The 16103-nt window shown below is 42.0% G+C and overlaps 2 protein-coding genes across 8 annotated transcripts in view; both read left to right on the top strand.

Annotated features, from left to right (window-relative positions):
• Positions 1 to 3078, top strand: part of PNPT1 (polyribonucleotide nucleotidyltransferase 1) — a 31900-nt gene extending 28822 nt beyond the window's left edge. For all 4 annotated transcript variants that reach the window (XM_035110939.3, XM_035110938.3, XM_088667428.1 and 1 more), the window contains exons 25-28: positions 139 to 194; positions 460 to 538; positions 1106 to 1153; positions 2758 to 3078. In XM_035110939.3, coding sequence (XP_034966830.1) covers positions 139 to 194; positions 460 to 538; positions 1106 to 1153; positions 2758 to 2913 — 339 coding nt within the window. In that variant the 3' untranslated portion in view covers positions 2914 to 3078. The remainder of the gene's footprint in view (positions 1 to 138; positions 195 to 459; positions 539 to 1105; positions 1154 to 2757) is intronic.
• Positions 3079 to 9804: 6726 nt separating this feature from the next.
• The window catches only part of PPP4R3B (protein phosphatase 4 regulatory subunit 3B), a 29547-nt gene continuing 23248 nt past the window's right edge, over positions 9805 to 16103 (top strand). For 2 of the 4 annotated variants that reach the window (XM_035110941.3, XM_035110940.3), the window contains exons 1-3: positions 9805 to 10214; positions 12142 to 12197; positions 15865 to 15963. In XM_035110941.3, coding sequence (XP_034966832.3) covers positions 10073 to 10214; positions 12142 to 12197; positions 15865 to 15963 — 297 coding nt within the window. In that variant the 5' untranslated portion in view covers positions 9805 to 10072. Of the gene's footprint in view, positions 10215 to 11840; positions 11905 to 12141; positions 12198 to 15864; positions 15964 to 16103 lie in introns of those variants that run through there. The other 2 variants (XM_088667426.1, XM_088667425.1) reach the window with 2 other exon arrangements.

Below are 16103 nucleotides of genomic sequence, written 5' to 3'. Positions count from 1 at the left end.
TTGATGCCCAGTGCAAACTTAGCGTTTTTCATCAAGCAGCAGGTCTTGTGCCGAATCACACACACACATCCTTTAAATTCCAGATTCCTTGGTTTTGCAGAACTAGTCATTCATCTCTTTCTGGTTTGTTTCTTGTAGCAGGACTATCAGTTGGAATTCGGAGCTATTTATACAGCCACAATAACAGAACTGAGGTAAGAGAAACTAATCAGGTTATAATGAGTAATGATCCACTAAGCTCACTGGGTGATATTGGGCTAGTCATTGCCTCTTAGTCCAGCCTACCTCAACAAGCCTGCAAAAAATAAGGTGGTTCTTTTATCCTGCCCAAGAATAGAGGAATGTGTGGAACAGGCTTAGCTTCATCTAAGTAAGGATATATGGTATTGTGCAACACAAGCCCTCTCATTGCATTCTGTTGACGTAAAGCAAGTTCTACTCTCTCTTTTTTAAATGCAGAGATAGTGGGGTGATGGTAAAATTGTACCCAAACATGACTCCTGTTCTACTTCACAACTCTCAACTGGATCAAAGAAAGGTATTTATTTTTCCTTCAGTAGTGGCTGAGCTGTGCTTTGGTGCTTTGCCTATTTCCTGTGCCATTACTGTGGAGATGTGGTGCTCAGGAAGCTGTGCTAATAAGTCAAGAAGTCTGCCTTTTGGCCATGCTTATCAGAAGAGTCATTTGAGGCAGGAGCAACCTAGCTAGTAAGTGTACAGCCAATATCCAGCGATGACCACCTGCTGATGGAGTGGAACTTTTCATTTCTTTCCACCACCATCCCAGACCCCCCCCCTGCCCCAAATTTGCTCCAACTGGTCCTCTAGAGTGCGTGGGGAACTGCAGTGGGGAGGAGATGATGGAATGTGCTATGTTCCATCTCATCCATTATTTTAAAGGTTTGGCCCCATTGATGTGTGCTATTACTGTCACATGAATGGGTCGTTCTGACCATAGTGGCCACTTAGAGAATATTGCAGTTACATGTTAACACCAAGCGAACGGAAGATGGAAAGGTAAAAGAATAATAATTCATGCCCCAGGAGAGTAGGATTTCCCGGCAAATAATTGGATAAAAATAATGATATTGACCCTCTGTTCTAGATTAAACATCCCAGTGCTCTTGGATTAGAAGTTGGCCAAGAAATCCAGGTAAACGTTAAACCAATATATGAACATCCTCTAGGTGTTTTTCAATTGTCTAAAAAGGTTAATGTGTATGTAAACTCAATGGACACCATCCATAAACTGTTCCTTTTGCTCCGCTAGCATTTCATTAGGTTACGTAATAGATCGCTGCTATGCTATATGATTTCTGCTGTTCATGTACCACTGTCCTTATAATGCACGTGTGGCGGCAAAGTGGGATTGTTTGGGATGAGAGTATGTGCCTGTTCAGGTGTCCACAAATCCTCTTGCCAGGGGTGAATTCTCCTGGCTCTCTGGAATGTAGAGCACTGAAGCACAGATTCCCCTCCCCAGAGCTCTCATTCACACTGTGCTTCAGATAAGGTGAGAAAACAGCAGGGATCTCTTCCCAGAAGTGGGACAAATGTTCTCCATACATTAGTGCAAATTAGAGAAGACCCCCTCCCTTCCTTTCTCCTAGCTCTCCTGTGCTTGCCAGAGGATTCAGAGGAGGGAAGTGGGTCACTGGTGACTATAAATAGTAGCTGGCTAGTAAACTGACTCAATATTGGGGGGAATCTTGTGGCGAGTTTTCTCTCTTCATTTTTCATACCCCTCTGGCTTGATAGTAGGGCTGTCCTTCTGCATTTCCACTTGGGACAGGGTCTGCCTTGAGGTGGGAGGCCTGTTTCTGAGATGCACCATTTCCAACTGCGAGAGGGCCTTGTCCTTATTAAATGATCCTCCGCACATAGAAAACTGGTCTGTTGGGGGAGAATCAAAGAATTTCAGAGTTGGAAGGGGCCGTGAGGATCATCTTGTCCAACCCCCTAAGCTAGAACTGTTGTCTGTGCTCAGTGTGTTTGTATGTAGGAACATCCTGTTAGGTGAAGCCCCACTTGAAAGCAGGACTATGGGAAAAGGGTGAAAGAGGGGGGGGGTTGATAGGTATATATTCTTGTCTCATACAATCGCACAGGTCCATGTACATACATCGCAAAGGCTCGGTTTGGACATCATGCTAAACCAAAGTGTGGCTCAGTGTGAATGAGCAAATGTGTAGGCTCTTGGACTGGAGACTCTCGCTGCTTAGCTCCTCCTGGTTGTTTTGCTGTAAGCCATGGTTTGGCTTAATGTGTTGTCTGAACCCAGGCTCTTTCCACACAAACCAAAGGTTGTAACCAAGGTTCGTAATGTGGTTCAAAGCTCATGGTGAGCGAGGCCAAAGTCAACACTCTCCATGGTCCAAAACGGAAAATGGGGCCGGGCCACAAGGCCTTCATTCACTTGCGATGGTACACTCACAAAAGTCTTCCTGCGCAAGGTATTCCTTGTTTTCTGAAATTGCTTAGTGTGGCAGTAGGAAATCCTCAAATGTTATTACTGTACTGTAGTAGAAAAGAAAGGGAAGCCTTTTCACTATTGAGGCTTGCAGTCATACCAAAGATGTCCTATTTCTAAAATCACTTGAGTATCTCTTATGGGTTATTATTAATACTGCCTGCCTATATTGTAAAAGTAAATAGTTAAAAATAGGATTTTTAAAAAATATATAAGGTGTTTTAATTTTATTCCGATGTGTCAAATCCCCTTACAGACTATAAATGCCATTTCTTCCCAATGAACAGGTGAAATATTTTGGGCGTGATCCTACGGACGGCAGAATGAGGCTTTCAAGGAAAGTGCTTCAGTCTCCAGCTACATCAGTTGTTAAAACACTTAGTGACAAAAGCAATATAGTTGTGGGAGGTGCCATTCCAGAGCCTGCCAGTTCAACATCGTAGCAACTTTTATTCGGAAGTGTAGGAATCTTTCTGGACTTATCAATGCTGTGACCCTCTGACAAGAGACTAAATTGTTGTGAAATGACAGGTTCTTATCATGCAGGTTTGTATACCACACAGAGAAATATTTTAAATTTTGTATAAAGATCTGTGGATATCAGTTCATTTTCTGTTGTTTGAGTCTTTTTCTTTTCCCCTCATAGATTTTTTTCATTTTGAAAAGCATGCCCATAGCAACACCTCTATAAATTATGTAAAACTTGAAACAACACTTCCAAGTAGCTGGACTAACTGTTTCCAGACAATAAGAAAAGAAAACTGCCTACTACTTAATAATACCTTTTGTTGCTCAAGAGGTGTTTTGAAGGTACACATGTATGTATGTGTGTGCGCACACACAGCTGTCTTCTGTATATTGTTCGGCTTGCAAGAATGTCTTTAAAAAATCCAAACAGCTCATTCTCTCGCATAACAGAAAATGACCTCCGTGATCTATTTAACTCTGCAGTAGGCTTTGCTTTGAAACCCTTTCAGTACAATTCTATTTGCATCTTTCCCATTAGAAACTAGTGACGATGGGACTGACTGCTATAAAATTGAGCAAACTGCGCAACACAACATTGCAGGTGAACATTTTAGCAAATGTGTATTTATAACTGAAGAAGAGCAATCTGGCTAATTTAGTGTGACTTTGAAAAATGGCAGGCTGATCCTATTATGAACATTTTTTAAAAATACATTTTCAGGAGAGGTCATCAAAGACAGTGTGACTTTTTTGTCTTTTGGTCATGCTGAACGTGTAACATTCATATATTTCACACTGGAATCAGGTCCTCAAGCTACCAGTTGAAAGATACAGTGGTGCCTCGCTAGACAAATTTAATTCGTTCCACGGGTCTTTTTTTTATAACGGAAAATTCGTCTAGCGAATCCCATAGGAATGCATTGAAATTTTTTTGAAATTTTTTTTGCCCATAGGAACACATTAATTGAATTTCAATGCATTCCTATGAGAAACCGCGATTCGCTAGACAATTTTTTTGTAAAACGAATTCGTCTAGCGTCTGCCTTTCGTTAAGCGGAAATTTTGTTAAGCAGGGCATTCGTTAAGCGAGGCACCACTGTACAGGTGGTTAGGAACAACCTTTGGGATGTGTAAAGAGTGGAGAGAGGTTGGCCCGTGGGCTGCCAACGTCTGTTCAGGAAAAACAAGATGAAAACTGAAATGGGTGCCTTAAAATGCAAATCCAATCATAGAAATCTGATAAATTTATTGAAGCTCTGGAAGCATTGCTGTAAATCTCTTGTGGTGTTATATTAGAAACAGTGAGCCTGCTGTTGTGTACAATAGCACAAGGAGAAAAGTAGGCAGAACACTCTTCTCCTCTTGGCCTCAGAATAAAAAAGACACACTAATTGCACGTACAGGGATGCACATTGTTAAATGTGACAATCTACCTTCCTGGGGGGGGGGGGGAGAGAGATGTTAAGTGTGAAGAACAACACAGGATGAGCAATACGAAACTGTCTCTAACCAGAAAGGAACCTTGCAAGATGTATGGATTTACTATGTTATTTTCATAAAATGCTAAGCTCCCAAGTGTGTGGTACGTTGAAATTATTGTTGCATATTGGGAGCTGCACTTCTCAGTAGAAGCGATAACCTAAATGTCAAAATGAACCAACAGCTGGAAGAAATATTGGGTGCTCTCCAGTGTTAAAACCATACGGAGAGTGCAGCTGTTGGCATCCGTCTGCCTTGAGAGACAATGGAGTGTGCCTCGGGGGGTGAAGTAAAGCCGCTGCATTAACAGCAGTGCTGTGACCTCCCTGGGGCACGAGGCTGCCCAGACGACAAAACCCCACTCTCAGCCTCATGGATATAGTCCAAAGGAAAGCAGAGCAATAAATTTGGCACCAGCTTGGCTGCCTGAGTTGCTGGAAGGAGGTGTAAAAGGCGCCTTCCAACTGTTTCGGATCTCCACTCCAGCCTTTTTTTCTCCTGAAGATATCCTGCGAGGCAGTGGAGGTTTAGGATCTGAGTTTTGGGCTGCCTTCCCAGGTTGATGAGCCCCATCTGCCCCTCACTCCCCACTATGGCAAGAGTGCAGAAACTGCCTACTTGACCATTGGACCCACTCTTGGTCTCATCCACGAGAGCATGTTTTCACATGCAGTGAGTCCCTAACTCACTGAGGTTTTGAGACACATCAACTACTCTCCCCTGGTTTAGCCATTCCCAGGGTGCGGCCGCTGTCACACGCTGACTGCTTCTAGGAGCCACAAGTGAAAGCTAAATGCAGAGTGGGGACCAAAGGTGGACGTTTTTCCTATCAAATACATCCAGGCTCAGACTGAGAGCAAATTCTGGAGGTAATCACTGTGAAGCATCTTTTGTTTGCTGATGCCAGAGAAGTCTTTTTAGCCTCTTCATTTAGCCCAGTGTTGACTGTAAGGAGAGCCCGGCTTGATCAGACCAAAGCCTCATCAAATCCTGTACTCTGGAGCCTAGGGGAAGCCTGCAAGCATGACATGAGCACAGTAGCAATTCCCTTATGGCAGCAGTGGGGCCCGGAGCAAAGGTGTGTGATGGGAGGGCATCCCAAAGGGTAGGTGCCATCAAACTAAATACAGTGGTACCTCTACTTACAAATGTTTCTACTTACGAACGGAGCTTCGTCCACCATCTTGGATGCGGTTTACATAGGATTTTTTCTACTTACGAATTTTTAGATAGGGTTGCTTCGACTTACGGTTTTTTTCTCCCAATGCATTCCTATGGGATTCGACTTACAATTTTTTCCGACTTACGAATGTGCGTTCGGAACGCATTAAATTCGTAAGTAGTGGTACCACTGTAGTGTCATTCCTATGTCACATGGAACGGGCCTCCTGATGAGATTGCTTTGCAATGGTATTGTGACCAAACCTGAGATCTTGCGATGAAGAAGGGACTAAAAAAAGGTTTAATGATGAATCTGAAGATTCATTTAATGATTGGTATCTGAACAAGTGTGCATGCACACGAAAGCTCATACCAATGACAAACTTAGTTGGTCTCTAAGGTGCTACTGGAATGATTTTTTTAAATTTTGTGATGAATAAAACAAATATTGCTTTTCTGCTGTTTGATCAAGGCTGTTATCCGCCCCCCTCTGTGTTTGTGTGTACACTAGGAAGTACGGTAAATCCCACTGTGTGCAGCCTGTGCGAGTTTATCTTGTCATCAGAACTATGATTCCCCAGCACTATAAACCTTTGGCTGGCCTGAGAAGCACTTCTTGGTTGTTGCATCTGTGCATTAAGTTTAGCTGGCAAGGTCATGCAGAGGGTATTCTCAGCAGCCGGAGGCTTGCCCCAATGAGTGTGTCTTTCATAAGTGGTGTAGGACCTCTCCCTGTTGCAGCTTGTTCCTGAAGCCTAAGGTTAAGGTGATCTCACATTTTATTTGCATAATTCGATATGCAAATATGTGTCACAACAAGCCCCGAGTCTAAACAACAGTGACTGGTTTGTTGGTCTCTGCATAGCCATCAGCTGCTCCAGTTTTAACCATTGAGACACGTCCTTCGTCTGGGAACTTAGTTGTAAGCACCTTGGGGAACAATAAAGGTGCTGAGGTGGAATTAACTTCTGAGTTGTTTAATATATAATTAGTCTAACACCCAGCATAGTATGAAGTTATGGACTATCCTTTAATGAAGGTGACATCATTTTGTGCATTAATTGTTCCTGGGGAAAAGGAAAAGAACTCCAATACTGCTATCCAAATAGTGTTTTCGTATCTACAGCGTTCTCAGTGGTCTGTAACTTCACAGTTTTAGGCTGCTGTATAACGGATATTCTGAGGACCGGGTTACGAGCTCCCGCAACTCAATGTTTCGTTTGAAGTTTGGTAGTAATTTTAGTTTCAATGGGAGAAAGTGGGACTGACTTTGGTGGATTTATTGTCCATTGATTTGAAATATTATGACTATGAGTCTCTAGCCAACTCAGTAATTTTAATTTACAGGGTTTTTTTTGGGGGGGGGGATAAGTGTTCTGTTGCAGTCAAGACTGCTCCAACCACAGAAGCGAACTAGGCCACTGCTTGGTGTGCAAAACATATTAGAAAGTCTTCATCTTATATACTCTTTGGAAAAGGCACACTGGAGCTCAGCAGTTCTTATGCAGATTGAAATCATTTATTGTTGTCCTCAGCTTCATTTTTAGTCCAGGATTTAGACCTAGTTTTAAAGGGAAATAAGCAACTAGCATGAATTAGAAAATAGTATTCTAATCAGTTATACTGCTTAGCATATCATAAAACACAACTGTATACAGCAGATCGGAATAGCCTTATGAATAAAAGCGAGAAAAGGAAGGTTCCATAAGTGTTCACAAGGTTATGGATTGCACAGTTTGATAATGCCTTTTCCAAATGTTTAATTCATCCAATAAAATAAAAATAAAAAAGAGGTCCCAGGGCAGGTATTAGCCCCTGCCAGGGGGCTGGAGATCGTAGGTGCCAGCCATGTATAGCCTGAATAACTAGAACTCTTGTCCGCACAGGGACATAATAGATATTGACAACAGCCAGATGTTTGTTATTTTAAAGAGACTGTGTTTTTGTGAATGAGATATCGTGAGCTTCATGGCTGAGTGGAGGGGGAGGATTTGAACCCTTGGCCTCCCAGATTCTAGCCTGACACTCTAACCCAAGTATCTTCAAACCTTTCAGACCCAGTTTTAACCCAAACATGCATTTGGGGAATCCATTTCCCCATCTTTTATTGTACGTTTGCATGGTGGTAGTGCTCCTGTTGCAGCCCATCTTGGATCAGGCCACAACCCACCTGTCGAAAGCCATGCTCTAACCACTACACCATACTAGCCAGACCCTTTTCCTGCTGCACCCCCCCCAAAAAATACTGGAGCCCCTTGGTATGTCCAACTCCCCATGCAAACTCCTCACCCTCACTAGGTAACCAGCATCACAAACGTCAAATGGATAAATGCCTTTATCGCTCTGCAGTTCCAGTCTGTGCACTATGCAATAGTTCTTTGTGTGTTTCCCCCGCCCACTGTGCCATAGCTGAAGGACACTGATTCCAAATTTATCTGGAACTAGTGCCGATGCCCTAGAAGTCAGGCTAGTGACTTACAACCCCCAAGCCTGACTGCTACCGGTACTACAAATGTCAAAAGCAGTTGTCTTGTAGGAAAATGAAAAGCACAAAACTTGAAACTGCTGAATTTAACTTAAATTGCAATAAGTAGTAATGCAGCAACCTTTGATTATCTTCCTCAAACGCAAAAGAAAATGTTTCGGCGTGCAACCTTGCGAATTGTGATGTTAAAAGTTAAGTCTCGCTTTGCGTGCCTTTTTCTTTGCAAATTTTGTCACCAATTCCTTCAGGTCAAAAGCATTGCTGCTTGGGCATGTTCATTTGATATACAGTACTGTACGTAGTTGCCAAGCCAGCAACTCTCTTTTGCAACATTGTTGAGTTTAAGGTTTTTTTAAAAAATAATAATAATCTTGAGCTTTGAGAAAACTGCACGTGAAGCGACTGTTTGCCCATGTGGAGGCAATGGGTCTGAAGCCTTACCCACCACTTACTGATTTGCCCAATTTAGGAGAATTTAAGAGCAGCCTTGTTCAAAGATTTAAATATCCCAGTTGATAGATTGATTGAGCATCTGATTTAACTTTTTATTAGGGGATAGTGTCCCCTACACCTCTGAAAAAATGGTCCTTTTTGACCTTTGGAGCATCAATTTTAAGGAGAAAAGTTTGTGGGGGATTTAAAGTTAAATTATTTCAGGGGAGCCAACTCATCTGACATAATGCCTGGTTTTAATAATAATATTTTCTTTAACCTTGTGATGTATTTAATGTATTTGCTGTTGTTATTGGCTTTGGCTACACAAATAAATAATATTCACATATCTCTGATAACTGAGGGAAGTGCTTTCACCTCGGAGGCGATACCCGCCCATGCCTGCATCCCTCCTCTAATACATTTCAAATAACATTTAAATGGGAAAATGGTACAGAAAAGGTACAAAAAAGAAGGCAGGCGCAAGAACCTTCAAAGCTTTTACAAAACGCAGCCCACTTTCGTCTCATTTGCAACGAAGAACGAACATGCGTAGAACACGAGAACCCGTGGCATGACTGCCTTTCAAACCGGCAGCTATGAAATCAATGTATTATTTTGTTTTTATTTATCATTGTTAACTTTGTATGCCGCCCTTCATCTGCAGATCTCGGTGTGGCTCATAAAAACACAAGATAAGAAACACGTAGTTGGGGTGGTGGTTGTGTGTGGGGAACCTTAACTGATTGTGTTGCTCTGACACAGTAGAAATAAAAAGAAATTAAAAAAGAAAAGAAATAAAAAAATTAAAAATTGTCCAGTAGCACCATAGAGACCAACTAAGTTTGTTCTGCGTATAAGCTTTCCTGTGCATGCTCACTTCTTCAGATTGTTTGTTCCTGTAGTCAAAATATTGGTGCGTGTGTTACTTATTTAATTGTAATTCCTGGGAAGGTCTGTGGCACGTGTGTGTGTGTTTTTTTTCTTTACCTGCGCGGGCCTCAGGCTCTCTCGCCACATGCGTCTCTCTGCACGTTTTTTTCCATGAGTCTATGTGCCGTCAACTGCCAGAGAGGTCGAGAGAGGCGAAGGAACGCGCTCAGCAGAAGCAGGCGCAGCCGCGCAGGCGCAACGTCCTCTCCTCCCCACATCAGCTGCTCCTCAGCCCTTCCCTTCCAAACTAGGCGAGCTCGAAGGCGCTCGCCCGCTCGCGTTCGCTTTCCTTCGCTTCTCGGCCGCCGTAGCCCCTGCTAGTGGAGCCCGTGCAGGCCTTCCGCCCCGCTCCTCCCCCCTCCCTCCCCGGCTCTGAGAGGAAGAGAAAGGCAGGGACGGGACAGGAGTCGGATTACAAGATGGCGGCCGCGCCGCGGTGGTAGTCGCTGCTGCTGCTGCTACTGCTCGCCTGGTGACGCTGAGTGGGGGGGGGGACTCTGAAGAGGAGGCGGAGGCAGAGGCGGCAGGCCCGGGCGCCATGAGAAGCGGCGAGTTAAAGGGCTCCTGAGCGGCGGCGGCGCCCTCCTCTCCTTTCCCTTCCCTTCCTCAGTACCTCGCAGTCCGGCCGGGCCGGGCCGCGCACCATGTCGGACACCCGGCGGCGGGTGAAGGTCTACACGCTCAACGAAGAGCGGCAATGGGACGACAGGGGCACCGGGCATGTCTCGTCCACCTACGTGGAGCGGCTCAAGGGGATGTCGCTGCTCGTGCGGGCCGAGTCGGACGGTGAGGAGGGGCAGGGATAATGGGGCGAGGCGGAGGCTGGGCTGCCTGGGACAATAGAGAGCGGCAGGAGGGGGAGGCGGCGAGGTGGTCCTCAGGCCCCGAAAGGGCCCCCCCTCCTGGATTCCCATCGGGACCCTGAGTAGCCCCCCTCCCCCTTCGTCCTAAGGCATTTATAGGTCAGGGGCCAGATGACTCCCCCAAGGGGTGGCTCTGAACGCCTCTTGTCTCTCACAACACAATCCTCCTTTCCTCTCCCTTGAAGTCTCGGGAGCAAGTTATTCGTGTTTTTGTTCTCCCTCTTTCTCTCTTCCCCACCCTACAAAATATTAAGAAAAGAAAAAAGGCTGACAGGCACTGCTGATTTCCTCCCTAGAACAATATCAATAGTTGCAATAATTGCAGGCGGGTTGGGCTAGATGACCCTTTGGGTCCTTTTGCTAACTCTGCAGTTTGATGATTCTAGTCACTCTCTCTCCCTCAGTTCTTGTCTCTTGCAGCCTGGCCGCCTTTACAGATCACAGCTCTCTTCTTCTCTCCCCACCCCCAACTCTCTTTATTACCCTCCCCATAAGGTTGGAAAAGTCATTAGTAATCCCATTCCCACCCCCAATAGGTAAACATTAGTTGTTTTCTGTCATAAGAAGAAAGGGGCTGAAAGGTTAAGAGGGGGAGTGAGGCAGCTTCCCTCCTTAGTCACCTTTGTTCAGGTGACTCTTACTCGTAGTAGATGACCAGGCCCATGGCTGTTTACAGGCCTGCCGTGGTATCAGAGTTACTCTTCCAAATACCACTAGTCTTTCCACTTCCATCTTCCTGTCCAGATGTGAAATTCCTTGCACTTATAGAAAGCTTGGCTCAAAAGCTTATCCCAGTGAGATGACCCATTCAAAGGCACTTCATGCTTGATAACAAAATTTATTATGTTATTACGTTGAACAGTCTTCTTCAGGTTCATCTGACAGTTTTACAGGAAAAAACCATAAACACTTCCTTAGGAGAAACTAGGGCCTACAATGGGGAAGGAGACCCCTCTCCATTCTCTCAGTTCCTGCCTCTTTTAAGGCTCCCCAGCCCATTACTGTAACAGATGTCTAAATAATATGGAACGTAGTCTCAAAAGTTTTTTGTGTGCTAATACTTCAACTTTTAGAAAAGCTTAGTTACTAGTTAGTAGCTATGAATGCGACATGTTTATTTCAAAGTGTATTGAAAATGGGTTCAAAGTAACCAAAGCACTGGCTTAACATTGCCCCTTATGATGGAATCTTTATAAGCCTCTCATTGGAAAATAAAAAATATATTTTTATGTTTTGGTGTGAAGGCCTCTTTTAAAAAAGTTTCCTTGTTGCAATATATTTGTAGCAAAGGTTTAAACTCTTATTGTAATAAGTTCTTTTTCTTTAAAGATCAGGAAAGCTGTTTTTAGAAAATGTATTGGCAACGTTGCTAACGAACAGGTGTTAATGTGCTAAATAAACCTTGTGAGGGCTGGAAAAGATTACTCGAGCGGTTGCCACGATACATGACTGCTTAGACACACGCATAATACAAAGTTTAGGGTTAATGAGTTTAGTGTTATGAATATACCGCAACAGAATATCTTCTTCTTTGGCAATCACTCATAGTCGAGTAAGATTGAACAGAATATATGTCAGCTACCTCAAGAAGATAAGAATACATTATTTCATGAGTAAGTTAATTTATATGGCATAGTTGTATTTGCTTTTAGTTGCCTCTCAAAGTGTAAGGGTATTGGAATGGGCTTGCAGATATGTATACTGATTTTGTGTTTATCTCTGCTGCCTTTCATCATTGCATGTATGAAACTGTTAGACTGGAGGGTGGTGCTCTGAAACATAGATTACTGATTTCTATAAAACTCATTTTATTTCACATAGATTCCTAACTGCAATTCTTCTTTTTTCAGGTTCGCTTTTGTTGGAATCGAAGATAAATTCAAACACTGCATATCAAAAACAGCAGGCATGTACTAGCTTTTCATATAAGTATCTACTGTGTTGCCATTGTACAGAAATCTGTTGTTTGCACACAGTTGGCATACTACTTAATTGCAAGTGCATTCTATGACAGAAAGGAAGAAACCTGGGGGGGGGCTTTAAAAGCTAGACTACATGTTTCTTTGACCATTCTAGTGTTGGAATGATTAAGGAGTACTTAGTCTGTTATAAGTACTACACCATTTCCCCCATATTGCAAATTTAATTTAGTATATTAATTGGGGGGGGGGCAGAAGGGGATATCCCAGAGATGTTTTCTCTTTTGAATTTAATTCCTTGCAAAGGCTTACTGATTAAAGTTACAACCATAGAACAGTTTTGGATAATCTTTCCCATCTTCATAAAACTATGATTGCATCCTGTCTTATTATTTTGGTTAGTTACCTGACTTTACACAAGAGTTTTCCAACTGAGATGTATTTAGGAACTTCAAGTTCAATGCAAAGCAAGAATGAAGCACTGAAGCCATCGCATGAGACGAAGGCAAAGTGCTCAGTTTTGATACTTGCCCTCAGCTTCACAGCCCATGTTTCATTACACCAAGAAATATTGTCTGAACTCAGCCATAAAACTGATTCCTAATTCCATTTATTTATTTATTTATTTTGTGTGTGTGTGTGTGTGTGTGTAGTAATCCCATAATAGACTTCCCTTTGGTTTACAGAGTAACCTACACATGGTGACTAAGAGCCTTCAGTAACTTTCTAGAGAACAAACAGTTCATGGATAAAAAGTGTACTTTGAATTAGTATGGTGTTAAAACAAAACAAAAACCTTTCACAATTACTCCTCTGTAAGAATGTCACAAAGAATATGAGTGATAAATATTTTTGAGAACGTGGCCTGACATGATAGGCAGATGTTCCAAATCTCATTTAGGGCACTGCTACCATGGTTGGATCTGTCCCTCAATAAATAAGGTTAGGGGAAAGGTTCAAACTGGCTGGTGCAGAATTTCAGAAAATTAAACACTTTCTTTGGATCTTCAGGAAGTTACAAGAGGTTCAGTACTGAGTGTTGAGATATGAAATATGAGGATTTTAGAAAGGAACTGTGTCGGGAAATTTTTATACACCTAGCAGTGAGGCTTGTGTCACTGAAGACAATTGTAGGTTTCAGTTTTATAGTTGGATCCATAGAAGGTGACATGGCTTCTGTCCCTTTGGAAAATTTCACTTGACTTCATTAGAACTCTGCTGGCACAGGAACCGTTTTGCATGGAATAGAATGAAGGATCAGGGCTGAAATAAGTAAATCTTGTCTATAAATAGGTTTAGCAAGGCTTGAACACAAATTCAAAAATACACAGGTTGCAGCCACTTGTTATCCTTTTCAATCATTCTACATATATATAGAAACTCTTGTGTACATTTTAGTTCTGACAACAAGAAGAATTTAGTAGTAAACACATAGTTTATTTTTACTGTAGTAAAGAGCCTCTCCTTTTTCACTCTGTCCTAGCTCTTATGGCAGCATATATGAGGCTGTTTTATGCAATGCAGTTGCAATATTAGTGTTGTATCCAAGTTGCCCCCGAAGGTTTTTATCTAGTAGAAACAGGTCTGATGCAGGAGACAGGAAGCAAATTTAATACCCACCCCACCAAAAGAAGCATTTGGGAAATATTGGTGGTATTTCATTGTTTTATGTATTTTGGGAAAGGGTCCAAAATCCCAAAGATGGGATTTGATGCATCATCATAGATGATTATATAAACGTCTTCATAGAAGCATAGCTGGGTTGCAGTTCAAGCATTAACAGAAATTATTTTAATATTGGCTGTGGGTTTGCATTTAAAAAATGCCTGAAATAATAAAAGCAACAGTATTAACTGAAGTTTCATTTGTCTTTTGTTTTGATTACATTGATTAAATTACATTGGTTGGGGGACCCTCCACAGCAGATTTTGGGGGGTTGGGGGAGGTTGGAGGAGACAGAATTAAAACAAGAGTCTCGTTGCACAAATGATTTTTATTTGTAGAAGTGGGCAGACTTCATTCTCAATAATGTGGTTCAAAGTTGGTACTTATTTCCTTAAGATTATTTAATAGTAGTATTTTAATGTATGCTAGGCATGCTTTTGTACTGTACACTTTAAAAGTTATAAAAGTTAAACATTTCCCACTAATTTTAAAATGTTTTTTTAGGAAAAGGGTTTTTCTTCATAGTTTTCTTGACCTATCCTGATCCTGTGAACAAAAGATGGCAAGATAATAATTAACTTGCAAATCTCTCCATAAAAATAGAATTCTATCTTTTAAGGTGCTCCTTCAATGACTTTGAATTAATGCTGCTTCAGTGAGAGGGTGGTTTAAAGATTCTGTCCCTTTACAGTATGGCTTTCTGATCCTAAATACATCAGCTGTATGTGTTGAAAATAAGAGTTGTCTCTCAGGAACTAGTTAAGTGGTACTGTATATCATACAAGCTTTTCAACTCCTGTTGTATCCTCATGAACATGATAAACAATGGTCTCTGCCTGCTTGAGAACTTGTATCTCTGAGAGAGCAAAATCAAAGAGAGGTGAGGTGACTTCCCATTTTCTCTGATCAACTAGATATTCATTGCTAGTGTTGTGCGTCATGTCTTAATGCTGAAGGCTTCACAGTATAATATAATTTTCTATAAATAAAGAAATGCGAAATTCTATCTGGATCATCACATGTACTCATAATGTCAGAGAAAATATTTTTTCCCCCATTTCAGGACATTGCAGTTCCTTACCTCTTGCTGTTCTCTTTCTAAAAGAATAAGAATATATTATTGTGAGAATTAAGATAAATCATCATACTTCCTGGGTGAATTTTGTTAGGTTCTGTGCATGCCTTTGATAGGAACATAGGAAGCTGCCTTATACTGAGTCAGGCCATTGGTCTGTCTAGCTTGGTATTGTCTACAATGATTGGCAGTGGCTTTCCAGGGTTTCAGGCAGGGAGTGTCTCTCAGCTGTGTCTGGTGAAGCTAGGTATTGAATTAGAGGTGTTCTTAAATACATAGCTAGCATCTTTGCTTTTTATCCAGACATGCATAACCAAAGCGTATTCAACTGCATTCATTGTACAGTCGTACCTCAGGTTACGACCACCTCGGTTTGCGAACAGTTCGGGTTACGAACTGCGCAACCCCGGAAGTGTTTTCGCCGTGCGCGCGTGCGCAGAAGCGGCGTGCGCGCGATCGCGCAATCTGCGCAAAGCGCGAAAATCGCAAAAATCGCGCTTTGCGCATGCGCAAAATGGCGGCGCCCATTGCGTTCGGTTTACGAACTATTCGGGTTACAAACTGCGTTCCGGAACGGATCGCGTTCGTAACCCGAGGTATTACTGTAGATCATTTGCAATTTATATGGTAAATTATATTGTAAAAATAATGCCACCTGTATAATATATAATCAGTTGTAAATATTATTGTTTCTTTAAACTGGAGGGTTAATATTTCTAATTGAAAGCTGGGTTAGGAAATTGTGAAAGGGCATATGAAGAGCAATTCTAAAAAGGTAGCATTTTTTAATTTAAAAAACAACACCAGTATCCTGTTTCACCAAGTTGTTTTGTTGGATATATCAACATAATTGTATGTCACTGTTGTACTTGTATGGAATCAAATAATCAGTATAGTCTTTCGTTTTGAAATAGGATACTTTGATTGTTTGGTCAGAAGCAGAGAATTATGATTTAGCCCTGAGTTTTCAAGAAAAAGCTGGCTGTGATGAAATCTGGGAAAAAATTTGCCAGGTAAGGTTAATCTTTTTAAAAAATTATCACATTTTCATTCCAATCATATTATTTACAAATCCCACTTTGAAAATTGAAGTAATGTTATGCTGGCCCAGTTTATTTGGACCTTTATTATTGCTTACGTGTAACACAGTAGT

Source organism: Zootoca vivipara, chromosome 3, assembly GCF_965207765.1.
Source record: "Zootoca vivipara chromosome 3, rZooViv2.hap1.1, whole genome shotgun sequence".
In the NCBI taxonomy this organism is placed as follows: domain Eukaryota; kingdom Metazoa; phylum Chordata; class Lepidosauria; order Squamata; family Lacertidae; genus Zootoca; species Zootoca vivipara.
The sequence above is the reverse complement of the archived record's forward strand: the minus strand, read 5'-3'. Positions and strand labels throughout refer to the sequence as shown.